The following is an 18,503-nucleotide window of genomic DNA, read 5'->3' as shown; positions in this document are numbered from 1 at the left end:
GTCAAGCTTAATTGAAAAACAAAACAAAAAGCAGGCAAAAATCATGCAAGATGATAGAATCATAAAATGGTTTAGGTTGGAAGGGACCGCAAGGATCATGCAGTTCCAACGCCCCTGCCATAGGCAGGGATACTTCCCACTAGAACAGGTTATTCAAGGCCTCATCCAACCTGGCCTTGAACACCCCCAGGGAGGGAGCAGCCACAACCTCCCTGGGCAACCTGTGTCAGTGTCTCACCATCCTCAGTGTAAAGAACCCTTTCCTAACATCTAGTTTTATTCTCCTCTCTTCCAGTTTAAACCCATTACTCCTCATCCTGACATTACAAGACATTGTCAATAGTCCCTCCCCAGCCTTCCAGTAGACCCTTTCAGATACTGGAAGGCCACTACAAGGTCTCCTCAAAGCCTTCTCTTCTCCAGGTTGAAGAGCCCCAACTCTTGTAGCCTGCCACTCACAGCAGAGCTGCTGCAGCCTCTGAGCATCTTCATGGCCCTCCTCTGGAGTCGCTCTAACAGTTCCATGTCCTTCTTGTATTGGAGGCTCCAGAACTGCACAGAGTACACAAGGTGGGGTCTGACGAGGGCAGAGTAAAAGGGCAGAATCCCCTCCCTTGCCCTGCTGGCCAGATTGCTCTTGCTGCAGCCCAGCACAGGTTTGTCTGTCTGGGCTGCACGAGCACACCACCAGCTCATGATGAGCTTTTCAAAGACATTCGTGTTTGCAGAAAAGCAAAAACATGCTGCCAGCAACTGCTCTCTTTGGGCAGAGTGGTTTAGGTTGGAAAGGATCTTCTAGATCACCCAACCTTCCCACTATGGACAGGCATGCTGCTCATGGTCTCATCCAACCTGGCCCTGATTTTTCCTCACATTCAGATGGAACCTCTTGGGTTCTAGTTTGTGCCTGCTGCTACTTGTCCTGCCACTGGGAACCACTGAAAAGAGTCTGCGACCACCTTTTTGCCCCAACACTTCACCTCTTGCTGAGCATTAATCAGATCCCCTCTCAGGCTGCTCTTCTCCAGGCCCAATGGCATTTTTGTTGCTTCTGACAGACACTCTCCAGTAGTTCCCTGTCTCTCTTGAACTGGGAACCCAGAACCAGTCCCAATACTATAGATGTGGCCTTCCCAAGGTGAAGTAGAGGGGAAGGAGAACATTCCTTGTCACTCTTCTTTGTGCACCCCAGGAGACTATTGGCTTTCTCAGCCACCAGAGCACATTTCTGCTCATGGTGAACTTGTACATCAACAATATGGGGTTCCTGGCTGTAGAGCTGCTTTCCAGCAGGTCAACTCCTAACCTGTACTAGTATGAAGGGTTATTTCCCCCAGAAACAGGATTCTGCACTTGCACTTGAACTTCACTAGGTTCCTCTCCCTCAACTCTCCAGCCTATCTAGGTCAAAATACAACAAAATACACACACTTAAATCAGAGTTTCCAACTCCATGAAGTTCCATACACTGTCACCCCTCTATGAGTGACTAACGACCAAAGCAGGGCAGCTACTGCTCAATACCCGAGACTTCAATGATCCTGTACTGATCTGAGCACGTTTAATCATCATGGCAGTGCCTGTGCTCAGCACTCAGAGATGTGGTAACAAGCACAAAACCTAAGCAGTTTTCAAAAAGAAGAACTGTATTGACAGACAGCATTTACTGACCAAAAAGAAGGATCTGTGTGATTAAAAGCCTGTTTTTTCCCAGCTGTATCATTTGCTCTAATAAAAGCTGCTCTCCATACTGACAAAATTACCTCCTCTCCATCCCAGCTCCACCAGAACGCTGCTGCTGCTGCATCTGGTTCCTTGTGTTATATATGCAGCACTCTTTTACATGCTTTAAATTCTCTCAGTTTAATCTTCTTGGAAACATATATTTAAAATAAATGTTAAAAGAAGAATGGAAAAAAGCCATAAAGAACCAGAGGGCATTTCAAAGCTCTCTGTTCCATTATCTCCACCATCTCCATAAGCCTGACCTGGCTTCCAACACAGATTAGACATAATAGCTGCTGTTCCCCAGTGGAACTGGCCCAGTGTCTATCTCTCCAGTTCAATGTTATTTTGTGCTGGCAGATTAAAGATAATGAGCGTAGACAGAACGGCTTTCGCTGCAACAGGAGCTAACATTAGTGGCTTTGGAGGTGGTTCTCCCCTCCTGAGCCACCTGCCATCTGTCTGATCTACAAAATAAAAACAACCCCTTTTCTGCTAGTGTCGCTTAGCGTTAAACAGGCATCGCTGCCTGAGCTCTGCTTGTCATCCTTGGTGAGCGCCGGTTTGAGACCAGGAGGAAGTTTCAAGGACAAGAAGAACCAAAGTGGTTCTTGAAAAAGCCTGCAGGACAAGGAGAGGTCAGGGCACACACTCACTGACACAGCCCAACACCTTCTGACATGTCCTTCACACAAGTGGTGGCTTGCACAAGGGATGTGCATATTTGCCAATATAGTCCGAATTGAGGGTTTCCAATGGCTTCCATGAAATCAAGTCCATTTTGATGCCAAAATAATCTACTTTGGATTTCAAAGCTTTCCCTTTTCCTCCACCATAGTGTGGAAAGATGCACATGAATTGTCTTTTTAAAGACAGAACGTTAAAAAGCAGTTTTGTTAGGTTTGTATGCCTTTGGGTTGTTTTTTATTTAACGAAAAGGCTAAGAAAAACACAAGATGAAAAGGAAGAACCTGCTCTGTTCCAGCCTCAGGGAAAACTTCATTACTAGACAACGCCCACATGGTCAGGTACCCATTTCTTCATAGAGAAAGTGAGCTCTCCTGGGTTAGGGTATTGTTGATTTTCAGCACTTGAAGCTACAGAAGTATCAGACAGGTTTTTTTCTACCTTTTCTTTTTGGTGCTTTTCAGAAGGTGCTAAGAGATCATGTTTATGACACCAGGGAGAATGGCACCTTCAATGACATCTCCTGGCCCAGAGCGATGGCAAGTTGAGGATGGAGAAAGGGGGAAGATAGACTTCCAAGGGCATTGGCTTCTCTGCATGAACTTACAGCTAGTCTGTCCTCATCTACAGAGCACTTCTTTACCTCCACCATGGTGGGAATGGGGCAGATTCAACAATAGGTTGTATCTTTATGGTAAGGGTATAGCAAGACACTGGAACAGATTGCCCAGGAAGGAAACAGGTTTCTCAGGAAGGCCATGGGTGCCTCCTGACTCAACATGTCCAGGGCCAGGCTGGATGAGGTTTTGTGCAGCCAGTTGTCGTGGAAGGCGTCCCCACCCCATGGCAGAAGGGTTGGAATTGGATGGTCTTTAAGGTCCCTACCAAACCAAACCATTCTATGACTCTAATAATGCTGGAGTTCAACAACTCCCTTCAAAACCAAGTGTATTTGTGATATAAGAGAAAACATTAGCTGTAGGACAGCAGGAAAAGCCCTCAACCTGCATCACCATTGGCTCCTGCAGCTCCTCAGGGATCTGTCAAGGTAGGCCCAAGGTAAGTTGCCATTGTCTCTTCATCTGGTTTACTGTTTGATCCCTCCAGTGGAAACCTTGCATGCTCTGCCTCCCTCCTCACCTTCCTCTTTGGGACAATGACTGGTGTAATTACAAGTAGTCTCATTTCCCCTTCCTCCTGCACAGCAAGCAAATCCCTCACCATCTCCTCCCTCTGCCTTTGGCTTTGGGAAAGTGCTGTGCAAAGAGAACTGGGATGATGATGGAGGGGCAGAAGAGCAGCACGGCAGCAGAGGGTTATTCTTCCCAATTGTCTGGCTGCGCTTACGATAATCCCTTCATTCCATCTGCAGCCCACGCACTGGTGCAGCAACCCCCTTTTCTAGTTCCAAGAAATTATGCATTCATTATAGAGGAAATTAACACCTCAAAGCAAACTATAATTAGGAATTCTTCAATTCAGTTTATGCTTTTTCAATTAGGCCCCTCTATAATTTTAATCACGGGAGCATTAACATGTTTCCGGAATTTATATACCTGTAGTATAATTAAATCCTGCAATGCCTTAGTCTGCAACAGCACAGCAGAGCTCCCTCATCCTTCCTTTTATCATGGTTTTGTGGTGGTGTAGACACGTTGAGAGACACCTGTTAGCGTAAACATTGCCTGCCACAGAAAAGTGGCCTCTTGCTCTCTGAACTCCTCATCCTCATTCCTGGTAGAGGAACTGCTGGCTGCAGAAAGCTCATGTGCTGCTTCTGAGGGATGGACATTTGCCAGGGACTTGTGCCCAGGCTCATCTCATTTTAAGCACCTTAAGGAGCTGTTTCAATTAAGTAAATCATCCTCTGTGGTCTGCAAAAAGAGCCAAGATCCTTCCTGGGGGCAGCTCCAACCCTGAGTAGCTGTGGTCAGTGCATCTCACTGAAGGGTCTGATCCAATCACTCTCAGAGGCAAAAGGAGGCTTAGAAGTATGCCTCCAGAAATTCAGAGCTCCTAATTTTTGAGATCTTCTTTGTGGTTTTCTATCATCCTTTTATTTCACGATAACGAGGAAGGGACATATTGGCTCTGGTTGCTGTGAAGAAAGAAAATGACTTGGAAAAAAAAAGCTTCCAACTGGCAACCCTGGGTATTTTTCCTTTTTCCTCATCTTACTGGTTGACAGCTTGATGTGAGAAAATGGCCATCAATTTGTGATTCTTGGCTTAAAGTTCAGACTTCATTAACCTTTTGATTGCTGGAATTTAATCTGACAGTTTATGTGGTCAGGATAGAAGACTTAAGCAAAAGCGTTCACTCCCTCCCTCTCAGCATCCTCAGGCCCTCATAAACACTACAAAATGTTAGGAGAAGCTTCACTGCAGAGCTGAGAAAATGGTGCTTGACACAAAAGAATTGGCTCTATGTGTAATTTGATTGTTGAAATATTATCATTAAATGGACATTTGGTGGCTTTCCACTCCCATTTCTGCCAAAGATGTCTGCAGAGTGCTTAGGAAGCCACAGAAGCTCATCCAGGCTCACAGAAGACAAATGGGCAAAGGCAGTTTTATGTCCTTTTAAATGGCAGGATTCTCAGGTGAACAGGATGCTGCTCCAGTAACAAAATGCATTTCCTGTACCAGATGAGACAGCTGGCCCAACATGCACCTTAGTCCAGATCAAACTAAAAACATCTTGAAACACCCACTCAACTAATCACCCTACATAGTCCTTCCTGATACTTAACAGTTGTCCCCTTACATTCCGACGCACCTCTGCATCTCCATTGTGCTTCTCTCCTGACACCACAGGCAAAGCACTTATAAGATGCAAAATAACTTCAAGTATAACTGAAGTCATCATATGTGATGCAACTCCACCATTCCACCAACTGCTCTAGCTGAAATAGAAGTGAATGCTCATCCAACCACACTGGTGAGGTCAGTGCTGCAAATGCTTATTGTACAGCTCTCTTCTTTTTTGGGGTAATAAACATCAAGTTGGTCTATACACAGCTGGCACTATTCCATTCCTTTCATCCAAATTCTCATTCCCATTCCCGCACAGTTAAAGGCAAAGCAGTTCAGGTTTATCTTTAAGAGGAAATAAACTTGCTTATTCACTTTCAAACTCTTGCCTTAATCCAAGGCAGAATGTCATGCAGGAGCAACCCAACTTGAATCATTTCAGAGCAATATCCCTGAAGTATATTATAGAAGATGTTAATTAATATAGGTAATTAGGCTTGTAATACCAGAAGATCAGATTGATAATCTCATTCCTCATTAGATGCCAGGAAATTAAAAAGATCTTGATGTTTTTTTGCCCTACATTCAATCAACCAGGTCACAAGATGCATACATATGAGTATGTCTCTAGCCAAAGCAACAGGCCAGGAGTTTCATCTGCCAGGTATTTACAATCAGCCTGTCACAGCAACTGACTTTCTTTACCAAAGGCATGATAATTCGTTATGCTCCTCACAGCTTTCAACACTAGAACCTTTTTTGCATGGTTTCCCTGATCCTTGACTCCAGTCTCTATTTTCACACACAAGGTGCTCTGCGTGGGAGTTTTGAGAACAAGAAATTGCCACCCTTTGTTAGCATTAATGAATTAATTACCAACACAAATGCCTGAGCAAGCTCACACGATGCCAATAAGAAGCTGCAAAGCAGCAAGATGGACAGCATTGCTGCCCTACATAGCTAGAGAGATCTATACACCAAAGCCACCAGCTGTAAAGCAAAACCATTCCCCCCCCCCCCCCCCCCCAGCAAGTCCCCCAAGCTTAGAGCTTCTGGCCTCATTCCTCCTCCAGCACAGAACCAAGGTTACTAGGCTTGCAAACAACTCCTTCATAAGGATGCAAATTACTACAAAGAAAGAATCAAAATAAGATTGACTGTGCTTTTCCTGAGAGAAGCTGCACCAGATGACCTTTGAGACCTTTTTGAACCTAGCCCCTTATAACTCTGCAATGAGGTGAGGGAAAAGTAAACTCAGGATGAACAGATGATGCTCAAAATCACACCAAAACAAATAGATTACAGTTCTAGCCTATGGCTCCAGAGAACCTCAGTTTCTACTTTGCTGCAGACTTAAATGGAAAGCAAATTTCATGTAGCCAAAGTCCCTATTCTCCAACACAAAATGGAAGCAACCCCACTTACCCTTGTCACAGGAAATTTTCACCTGTTACTATATGAAACAGCCTCAGAATGCACCAGGAGAGGTTTTAGGATAGATATTAATAGAAACTTCTTCACTGAAAGAGTTCTCAGGTTAGAACATGCCCCTCAGGGAGTTGGTTAAATGCCCATCCCTGGAGGTTTTTAAAAGAGGTAGAGATGTGGTGCTGAGGGACATGGTTTAGCGCCAGACTTGGTAGAGTTAGAGAATGGTTGCACGTGACCATCTTAAAGGGCTTTTCCAACTGAAATGATTCTGTATGTAAGAATAGCTAGGCACGTGGTTACAACACATGAGACTCTATATGTAAGAAGAGCTAGACACATGGTTACAAGCAGAGGAGACTACATGTAAGAATATCTAGGCACATGGTTACAACACACGAGACTCTATATGTAAGAATAGCTAGGCACGTGGTTACAACACACGAGACTCTATATGTAAGAATAGCTAGGCACATGGTTACAACACACGAGACTATATGTAAGAATAGCTAGGCACGTGGTTACAACACACGAGACTCTATATGTAAGAATAGCTAGGCACGTGGTTACAACACACGAGACTCTATGTAAGAATAGCTAGGCACGTGGTTACAACACACGAGACTCTATATGTAAGAATAGCTAGGCATGTGGTTACAACACACGAGACTATATGTAAGAATAGCTAGGCACGTGGTTACAACACACGAGACTCTATGTAAGAATAGCTAGGCACGTGGTTACAACACACGAGACTCTATATGTAAGAATAGCTAGGCATGTGGTTACAACACACGAGACTATATGTAAGAATAGCTAGGCACGTGGTTACAACACACGAGACTATATGTAAGAATAGCTAGGCACGTGGTTACAACACACGAGACTCTATATGTAAGAATAGCTAGGCACGTGGTTACAACACACGAGACTCTATATGTAAGAATAGCTAGGCACGTGGTTACAACACACGAGACTATATGTAAGAATAGCTAGGCACGTGGTTACAACACACGAGACTATATGTAAGAATAGCTAGGCACGTGGTTACAACACACGAGACTCTATATGTAAGAATAGCTAGGCACGTGGTTACAACACACGAGACTCTATGTAAGAATAGCTAGGCACGTGGTTACAACACACGAGACTATATGTAAGAATAGCTAGGCACGTGGTTACAACACACGAGACTATATGTAAGAATAGCTAGGCACGTGGTTACAACACATAAGACTAGATGTAAGAATAGCTAGGCACGTGGTTACAACATATGAGACTCTATATATAAGAAGAGCTAGGCACATGGTTACAACACACGAGACTTTATATGTAAGAATAGCTAGGCACATGGTTACAACACATGAAACTGCTTGAAGAACAGTTTAAGCATAGAACTCACCTCTCTTCCACCACAGAACCCTACCATTCTTAGGTTTTCTGTTAAATAACCCTATTGCTGTTCTCTCTCAATTGGTTTAGCTCATCTACATCAAAATGCTTCCTTTATTTCATGCTTGGGTGACCAAGTATCACATACTAATAGCCAAGAGTAACATGGGACTTGGTCTATAAATTAATTTCTCTTCCTGACTGGCTGCTGGATGAAAATATATATTTCACCTTTGCTCAGTACTTCTAAATACATTTAAAATATTTAAACTCCTGTTCTCCTATTGACATTTACTCATTTAAGATGTACATTAATAAACTAACACATCCCTCCTCACCAAAGATACTCCAAGTATCTGATTCACTGCATGCATACACAACAAAATACTCCTAACTGAATACAGAATCGTAGAATCAGTCAGGGTTGGAAGTGACCACAAGGATCATCTAGTTCCAAACACCCTGCCATGGCCAGGGACACCCTGCCCTAGATCAGGCTGGCCAGAGCCTCATCCAGCCTGGCCTTAAACACCTCCAGGCATGGGGCCTCAACTACCTCCCTAGGCAACCCATTCCAGGGTCTAAATATACTTCCCCAGGTTCACTTACATGCACTACTTACACTGCATATATATAAATAAGATATATAGTCCTCTGCACCCAAGAAGGATATGGACCTGCTGGAATGGGTCCAAAGGAGGACCACAAAGATGATCAGAGGGCTGAAGCACCTCTCCTGTGAAGACAAGCTACAGGAGTTGGGGCCATTCAGCCTTGAGAAGGCGACAAGGATGTCTTATATCTACATTTCCATATCTACAAGGGACCTGCAGGAAGGCTGGGGAAGGACTGTTTACAAGGGCTTGTAGTGATAGAATGACAGGCAATGGTTTGAATTTGGAGCAAGGGAAGAGGTTCTTCACAATGGAAGTGCCAAAATACTGGAGCAGTCTGCCTGAGAATATGTTTGAAGTTCTGTCCCTGGAGACGTTCAAAATCAGACTTGATGCGGCCCTGGGCAGCCTGAACTAGTTGGAGATGTCCCTGCTAACTGCAGAGGGGGTTGGACAAGATAATCTTTAAGAGTTCCTTCCAACCCAAAAGAATCTGAATCCATGTGAATGCAAGTGCAAAGATTGAATATCTTTGTTCTAATGACCCTGCTGGTCAGCAGAGTGAGAGTGCCTAAAGACTCTCCTGAACCTGTGTGCCGACAGCCACACCAAAGAACACAGCAGATTATCTACTGATACACCTCAAGAGAGTTGCAGTAAGAGGGAGATTAAGTCCATCTTTTTCCAACAACCACAAAGTTCTCTATTGGTGGAAGCTCCAAAAAATAACAACAAACTCTTCTCTAATGTCCTTGTGCAATGTCCTACAGCTCTGGTATGGAGGGCAGAGTATCGACAAGGCAATCACACCTAAGGGAAGCATTTGTTTAAGCTCTGAAATCTTCAGAACTAATTCATGCTTTGGAAATTTGATTTTCTCCATAACAGTTGTATAGGCAGATTGATAGAGCCAACCACATGTTAATAAACCAGATGGGCTTTTAAATATCCAACACACAAAAACCAGCCCAGTGGACATGTCATAGAGATAAAATCCCTCCCAGTGGTATTTCCAAGCAGTGAATGGGATATAAATTCTCAAATAGAGGTCTAAAGATGTCATATGTGAATAATCTATGACGGACTGACTCAGCCCTCCTGACAATAACAGATCCAAAGGCAGAATTATCCTCAAAATCACATTGGAGATTTTCAGGAAAGAGTCGAGGAGCAAAGATTGAGAACACTTGCATTCTTCTTCCCTCTTCTGAATCCATTATAAATGAATGTCAGCCTTCAGCAAATCAATCACTGCACCATTCAGGAGTTTTAGATTGATATAAGAACACCTAAAAGTTATTTTTAAAGGGCAATGTGGAGTCAAGCTCTGCAGGTTGTATCATAGAAAAATAAAGGCAAGAAAGAAATGCTGTGCCACAGGGGAAGCTATTTCTGCTGAGGTTTCAGCTTTCTTTTGGCAACAGATATTCTTTGATCTGGTTTGCCCCAGAGTTTATATTATTTCTATTAGCTCATAAGAAAACATCTTCATTGTTATTTAGAGATTAACAGTGTCAAATTCACGACCATTAGTTTTAAACACTATCTCATCCAAACTTGTCATGAGCACAGGGGTGCATCAGAAATGTCTTCATGTGGAAAGTGACTTGGAATTTGGTGTACCTGCAGTTTGGATGACTGGAAACACAACGAATCTTCTATTAACTATTCTACAATATTACTCTAAAAATGATCTTGCAGACCAGACTCCATCTGGATGCTGCTCAGACTACAGCAGAATGAAATAACACAAGATAAAGTCACAGAACTATTTTCTGCACAGACCCTACTGACCTAGTTTGGGTTGGCCCAGAACTAACCCTGTTCAGGGATCTGACTTCACTGCTCAGTGTTAGTGCTTTCTGAAGTTCAGGGCAGGTTTGCACAGCAATGAGAATGCTGCCAGGCAGTCACTGCCAATGGCTGGGCTGCAGAAAGGCTCTGGCTTAGACTTGCTCCTGGGCACGCTAAGGACGCTGCCACATCTTGTGCTCCACGTTGGGGTGCAGTTTCAGAGATGGCATCTCTGGGGAAACATGGACAGGACAGGTGACCCTAAACAGACCAACAATAGATTAAATCCCATGGATGGCATTTTTCAGGATGAAGCTGAGACACCACTAGACTCAGGCTTCTTCATCACTGACTGGTGTCCCAGGAAGATTCTGTCCATTCTGCCTTCAATCCTGATCTGTGTGTTCCTGAATCCACTTCCACAGTCCAATTCCTGAATCCATTTTCCATCTGCTGCTGAGTCCAGTCTAGGACTTTCCCAGTGCCTGCCACAGCATCAGTGGGGACAATGGTAATGTCACTGCCATCAGGGGTTGGGTTCCATACTGGTTTCTATCTCTATTTCACTGGATGGGTCTTCTGTCCATCCCATACAGTTTAGTTTCTTTCCCACACCAGACTCTCTTGCTTATTCCCTTTCTCTTCCATTTGAGAAGGCAGAGGAGTTCTTAAAGAGCATCTGTCACTTGTCTAGTAGCTGGCCCAGCCCTTACTCTTGAGAACTAGCTTACAGTCACCCTCCCACACATACTCCAACTCACCACCTTCAGTATGTAGGAGGAAGAATAATTACTGTATAATAATTGCCTGGGCTTTTTTCACATTTTGAGAGAACTGTAACAAAAGTGTGGAGCTGAAACAGTCAGGTTGATGAGAAGAGGGGTCAGCCTATTCCTGCCTAGTGGGAGAACTGAGTATCAGAGGATTTAGAATAAGGTGTGAGAAGTATCTGTTTTGGACTACAATCAAGGATCTCTTCAGACCCATTTCAGGCAGGCTGGGATATGAAAAGCCAGCACACAAAAGACAAGGGATCGAGAGGAATGTGGTTACAGCTACAAGGGAGGACAAAACAAGCATCCTACCAGCATGCTGCATCGTGCTTCATCCTCTCCAACGGCCTTCAAACCACCTCACTGCTGTGCAAGGTGATTTCTTTGTCATGTCTCTCCAGTCTGTTTGCACAGGTGACTGAACCAAGAGTGGCATCAGATTGAGAGGGGCTCCAAGTCATCTCAGTTTGCATCAGAGTATTAAAGCATTTTCAAAATCATATTCAAGAGGTGAATGGAAAGCACTGTACTTGTCAAGGTGGAACAAAACACATTCAACCAAAAGATAGAGCAACTAAATAAGAAACAAAGAGGAGATACTGGCTCTCAGAGTGAAGATCCAAAAACACCCTGAGAAGGAAAAAAATCACCTCATTCTTGTGTGTTAAGACTGTCACAAGCAGTTCATAGTGTGTTACTCGCCTAACCTGCTGGGTGCTGTTGAGGTCTGAAGGGATTGCTGCCTGCTTTTGGATACAGTATTGAGAGACAGCTCACATCAGCTAGAGTGCACAGAGCAGCAAGCAAGAAAAGGGAAGAGGCTGGGAAAATTTCGGATTGAAACAACTGGATTTGTTGAGGCTAGACTATGAAGAGTTTAGATGTTTATATAGAGAGAAAGGTGTTCACACATTCTGAGGCTGTTATTGTTAATAAATAGCTAAAATTCTTCCCAATATCTCCAACTGCTTATTTCCCCTTCTGTCCTTCCTGTTTTTTATACCCATGTCTGCAAGTCAATAAAATGGGCTCATAATAGCAAATAATCTTATCACTTCAATGTGGCATGTAAATACTGCACTATGCAGATGAGCCTTTAATAGGCTGCCATGGAATTAAAGACACCAGAGTGAACATTTAGGAAAAAAAAACTCCTCCAAGTTCTTTTTTTCCCCCCTTTTCAGAACAGATGCATTTGCTGGAAAAGACATTATTCACTGAATGTAGTCAAGGGATAGTAAATTGACTTCGAGAAAAATCACAAGACTTTTCAATAAAAAGACAAAATAGCAACACTTTTGAGACAGCAGGTGGTAAAACGAGATACAGGAATGTTCCCCCATATAAAGAAATAAAACAAAACTGAGCTGTGTGATTTTACTGCTCTTTTCCAGTAGAAAGAAAAAAAAAACATCCCTAAAGGACTCAGAAAATAGGCTCCTAAATTTGCTCATATGGAGTACCAGAGATTGAAAAGGAAACCTGAAAATATATTGCTGAGGAAAACTAGAACAGGAGTGATGCTAAGTCTTAAAGAACAGATTTTTACTTGAGAGTATCAATGCCATTTTGAGGAAGCAGTGATATAAGGTGGACCACCAACTGGTACAGGATGTGTCATTACGTCAGGCTATAGAATCATAGAGTTGTTTTGGTTGGAAAAGACCTCTAAGATCAGAGTCCAACCATCAACTTAAGACCATTGTGGCCATTAACTCACAACCCCAAATGCCACATCCACATGTTTCTTGAACACCTCCAGGGATGGTGACTCCACCACCTCTCTGAGCAGCCTGTTCCAATCCCTGACCACTCTTTCAGTAATATTTTTCCTAATCACCAACCTAAACCTCCCCTCTCATTCTATCATTTAATACTAAGAGATAGGAACCAACTCTCACATCCCTCCAACTCCTTTCAGGGAGTTGTAGAGAGCAATCATAGAATCAACCAGGTTGGAAGAGACCTCCAAGATCATCCAGTCCAACATATCACCCAGCCCTATCCAGTCAACTAGACCATGGCACTAAGTGCCTCATCCAGTCTTCTCTTGAAGACCTCCTTCACTCTCTGGGAAGAACTTCCTCCTAACATCCAGCCTAGCCTGGCACAACTTGAGACTGTGTCTCCTTGTTCTATTGTTGGTTGCCTGGCAGAAGAGACCAAACCCCACCTGGCTACAATCTCCCTTCAGGTAGTTGTAGACAGCAATGAGGTCACCCCTGAGCCTCCTCTTCTCCAGAATAAACAATCCCAGTTCTCTCAGCTGTTCTACACAAGATTTGGTCTCTTTACTCTAGAATGCTTAGTGGGACATTCTTTAATAACACCAAGTGGTGTGTAGAAACTCAATCAGTTAGAAAGAAGAGACCATGTATTTTTATTGATCACCACTCACAGGACAAATTCCAAAGTCTCTTGTGAAAAAGTGGAGATGAAGCCTGAAGAGCCTACAATCTAAACAGCCCCAGGGGGCTCAGCCTTTCCTCCTCACACAAATGCTCCAGTCTCGTAACCATCTTTGTAGCTTCTGCTGGCCTCTCTCCAGTAGATCCCTGTCTCTACTGGAGACTGATGATTTGGGCATTCTTGTGATAGTTACAAAAGGATCTTGCCAATCGTGGAAGAGAGGGCAGGAGACAGAGGCCTGAAGCCTCATCCCCTTTGCAAGGCCATGCTGGTTTCACAGCACCCTAGCATACAGCTGCACACACTGCTGGACTCCAAAGACACCTGAAGTGATACTGGAAGGCCAATAACCTGGAGCAATCTGATCAGTAACCCTTCCTGGAGGTTAGCAGCGGGAGGCAGCAGACTGAGGCGTTGCTAAAGCCAGAACCAGCAGCAGCACTTATCTCTTAGCTGGCATCTGCTTTCAGCAGCTACATTACCAGAGGAGAATGACAGACGTGAGTGGAATCTAGGGAGGAAGGAGAGGGAGAACTGTAAGAAAACACCTACCTGACAGGTGCTCCCCGGGACTGAGCTGGCTTCAGCATCACTGTGATGGTAGTGTCCGTCTCATTCAGCGGGGAGTCTGTGTCGTATTCCGGCATGGATGGTGCTGCAGCAGAACAAAGAGCAACAGGTTAGTTCTGCACCAGCTGCTGCCTCTGGTAGTGACAGCAACTTAATATTAACAGTTCTTGAAGACCATTTAACAGCTCTCTAGTGAAATATCAAAATACTTCCCAATATTATGACCAAAACTGTCAAAGCTACTTAAATATTTGCACACTCCTCTCCTCTTCAAATTAATCAGGAATCAGATATCCAAATCTTCAAACTGGCTTTGAAAGTTCTGTCTTCAATTTTTAAGACTGAACAGTCCTTTGAGATGGGATCCTTCCCTCCATTTCAAAGGGAAGAAAGATAATTGCACAGATGTTAAAATAAAGCACATGGGATATGTGAACCAGTGACAGAGCTAAGACAAGCACCCAGGAAATGTGGTTGCTATTCACTGTCCTGGTGACTGGATTACATCTCCCACATTTGGGATAGAGTTAACACATCACCTTAAGAGGTGTCTCCTTGTTTAGCTGGAGGGCGTGTTACAGAATCATGCAATTATTTCAATTGGAAAAGTCCTTTAAGATTATCAAGTCCAGATATACTCCAACTCTACGAAGTCTGACACTAAAATATGTCACTTAGCACCACATCTATGAAGCATGGAAGCATGAGAAGAGAGGAGCATGAATGAGTCGGGCTCTTTTAGCACCCAAACTCATGGCATTTCTACCTCAGGGCTTTAGGGCTGTTGAGTTCCCTGGCAGCTACACACATGCTCACACATACCCAGCCAGCATTCCCATCCCTTCACTGACACGTTCCCCAAAACGATCTGGTAAACAACTGAACATTTTACACTTGCCCAAAATCTAATTTCTACTTAGAATTATAGAAAGCTAGAGGCTGGAAGTGACCAGAGACCATCAAGTACACCGCTCCTGCAAAGCAGGACCACTTCAGGCAGGTCACACAGGAATGCATCCAGGTGGGTCTTGAAGATCTCTAGAGTAGACTCCACAACCACTCTGGGCAGCCTGCTCCATGACTCCAGCATCCTCACTCTAAAAAGGTTTTTTCCTCATGTTGAGGTGGAATTTTCTGGGATTGAGTTTATGTCCATTGCCCCTTGTCCTATCACAGGGTACCACTGAAGAGGCTTGGCTCCATCCTCCTGACAGCCACTCTTAAGATACTTGTAGACATGATAAGCTCCCCTTTCAGCCTTCTCTTCTCTAGACTAAACATAGTATCATAGTATCATCATCAGGGTTGGAAGAGACCTCACAGATCATCAAGTCCAACCCTTTACATCTCCAGGTCTTTCATTCTTTCCTCACAAGAGAAATGTTCCAAACCTTTAATCATCTTTGTAGTTTTCCACTGAACTGTGTTCAGTAGTTCCCTGTCCTTCCTGAACTGGATAACACAGAACTAGACACAATATTCTGCTTTGCTGGCTTTCTAATAGCTCATTTCATGAGGCTTCATCAGGAAATGTCTTTCATTTATTCTCTCAGTTCTAATTTCAATTTCCCAGAGACTCAAATTTAGTTGATAAAACCTATAAAAATTTCTAGGATGCCCTTCCCTCATCCCCTTTTCTTTCCCAAAAGAAAAGGAATTAGATGGAGAGAGAGAAAAGGTAAAGCAGACCCAAATAAATAATCTCACTGTGATTTGGAAGTTAAAAGAAGAAAAGTTTAACAACAAATAAAAGGTATATGAGGTAGGGAAATTAAAAAGGTGTAGGGAAGGGAAAACAAGGTACAAAATACCTAAGTATACAACCAGTTTTGATGGCAATGGGTTTTGTCCACCTCGTGGTGATGATGGCCACGTGGTAAGACAAAGAGCAGCAGGAAAACAGGAATGGTGATTCTGGCAGGTAGGCAGGGAAGAAATAGAGGACAGGAAGTCCCTCTGCTTTTATGGATCTTTAGTCAGGAAGGAGGAGTGGACTAACCATCACCTGGTAGTGTTCAGACCCACCCCTGGGGAGGGGTCAAGACCACCTGGGGGTCAGGTTGAAAATCACTCCTCCCAGGAGGGTTAACACTTATTCTGCAATTCTTCCCTAATACCTGTCCCTAATATATTGGGACATATTTTATACTGTGGAAGAACTGAAGAGATCATGGGATCAGAGCAGCATCAAATTTATTCCAAAGATGCAAGTTTTGTTGAAATATCTTTAAAGTACAAAGCAAACAGAAGAATTCACACAAATAGTTCATCTGCAACTCACAAGGGCAAGCTGCATAGTGGGGATCCCATATTTAATCCTCCCACAGCCATTCCTGCTGTAATCCTGTTTACAATCAGGATTTTTATCTAAATGCCTGAAAACTGCAAAGAATGGTGGTTGCTATTATCAGCTCAGCTACTGACTTTCCTGTCAATAAGCTGGCTGTGAGTTTAGAATGAATGCCAGTTCCTTAGGGAGGATTGCTCTGAAAACAGCGCTCTGCATGGAGGAGAAGCACTGCAAGTCATTTGCAGGAGGTGAGCACCAACACTGTTCCCTGTACCAGAGACCACTCCACTTGCTGGAGGTGCCACCCCAAGAATTGTTCAGCACCTGCTCTAGTCAGAGAAGATTGTGTTACAGCCCAGCAGAACAGTTGCTGGGGCAGTTTGGACATCAGAAATAGGCTGGGATCTGCCTTTGCAGCCTCTATTGTCCTCTGAAGCAGCTGCTTCCAGCCCATTGCACTGGTGCCACTGAGTTTTTCTTACATGTCAGATGGCTTGGATGTCTTATCCTAGCTGGGCATGAGTACCTTGGCTTGAATCAGAACAGATCTAATTCTGTGCAGGGATTTGGCTTCTAAGCTCGGTCTCTGATCAGTGCTGGCACTTTCTGAAGTTCAGAGCAAGTTCGCACAGCTTCTAGCAGCGGAAAGCTGCTGGGCAGGCATTGCCAAGGGCTGGGCTGCAGAAAGGCTATGCCTTAGACTTGCTCTTGGGCACACCAAGGTCACTGCCAAATCTTGTGCCCCACATTAGGGTGCAGTCAGAGGTGGCACCTGTGAGGAGGAGCTGACAAGACAGGCGACCCTCAACTGACCAACAAGGGATTACATCCCATGGATGGCATTTTCAGGATCAAGCTGACAGATCACATGGGGCTTCCATATTGGTTTCTATCTTTTAGCCTCTATTTCATTGCATTGCTGCTCTTTCCATCTTAGCTGGCTTGGTTCCTCTCCAGCCCCATCAGTCTCTCTTCTTCCCTTTGCAAAAGCAAAGGGGTTCACAGAGAGCATCTGTTACTTGTCTATTGGCCAGCTCAGCCCTGACCCTAGACAATATCCTAGACCTGCTATCTTCTGTGTAAAACACTTCGCCTGTCACAGAGAATTTGCCATCCTACTTTCAGACATCACAAAGTTAAAAAAATAATGGAAGAAACAGAAGTCCTGGAAGGACTAGCTAAAAGCATCAACTGGGATCAGCCTGCATGAATCACAAGACACTGAAAGATGATACAGTAGTTGTCTCCTGTCCTCCAAGCACTAAAGCTACAACTGCTAGGGAACTCTGCAGCAACATCTGTTCATCAATTCAGCACCCATCTTGCAAGATACCAGTCCTGCCCAAAGCCCAGTCCTTAGAAACTCTGCCATTTAACTGTTGTTAAGAAATAAAGATGTCCATCCACATGAATGCATACACTCACACATTGCTACAGCATGGATGGCTATTCACCTTAAATACAGACAGGCTAGCAAGGACACTCCAGTCACATGTAAAAATCCTTCTTACCCCTGCTAGCCTTGGAACTGCCTCTCAGAGCTTATAAATGACTTTAATGAAACGACCATGCAATGAGATCATGTCATGACTAACCTAATGCCTGCCTGGAGTCTGTGACTACCTATAGTGACCTGAAGCATAGAATAGAAGCATAGAATAGAAGCATAGAATAGAAGCATAGAATAGAAGCATAGAATAGAAGCATAGAATAGAAGCATAGAATAGAAGCATAGAATAGAAGCATAGAATAGAAGCATAGAATAGAAGCATAGAATAGAAGCATAGAATAGAAGCATAGAATAGAAGCATAGAATAGAAGCATAGAATAGAAGCATAGAATAGAAGCATAGAATAGAAGCATAGAATAGAAGCATAGAATAGAAGCATAGAATAGAAGCATAGAATCAACCAGGTTGGAAGAGACCTCCAAGATCATCTAGTCCAACCTATCACCCAGCCCTAACCAATCAACTAGACCATGGCACTAAGTGCCTCAGCCAGTCTCTTCTTGAAGACCCCCAGGGACAGTGCCTCCACCACCTCCCTGGGCAGCCCATTCCAATGCC

At 43.8% G+C, this 18,503-nt stretch overlaps 1 protein-coding gene across 13 annotated transcripts in view; it reads right to left on the bottom strand.

Moving 5' to 3' along the window:
- The window catches only part of PTPRT (protein tyrosine phosphatase receptor type T), a 767,160-nt gene that overhangs the window by 125,546 nt on the left and 623,111 nt on the right, over positions 1-18,503 (bottom strand). For all 13 annotated transcript variants that reach the window (XM_064167548.1, XM_064167549.1, XM_064167557.1 and 10 more), the window contains one exon: positions 14,128-14,230. In XM_064167548.1, coding sequence (XP_064023618.1) covers positions 14,128-14,230 — 103 coding nt within the window. The remainder of the gene's footprint in view (positions 1-14,127; positions 14,231-18,503) is intronic.

Source organism: Pogoniulus pusillus, chromosome 29 (assembly GCF_015220805.1).
Source record: "Pogoniulus pusillus isolate bPogPus1 chromosome 29, bPogPus1.pri, whole genome shotgun sequence".
Lineage (NCBI taxonomy): Eukaryota > Metazoa > Chordata > Aves > Piciformes > Lybiidae > Pogoniulus > Pogoniulus pusillus.
This window is presented reverse-complemented; position numbering and strand designations above follow the sequence as displayed.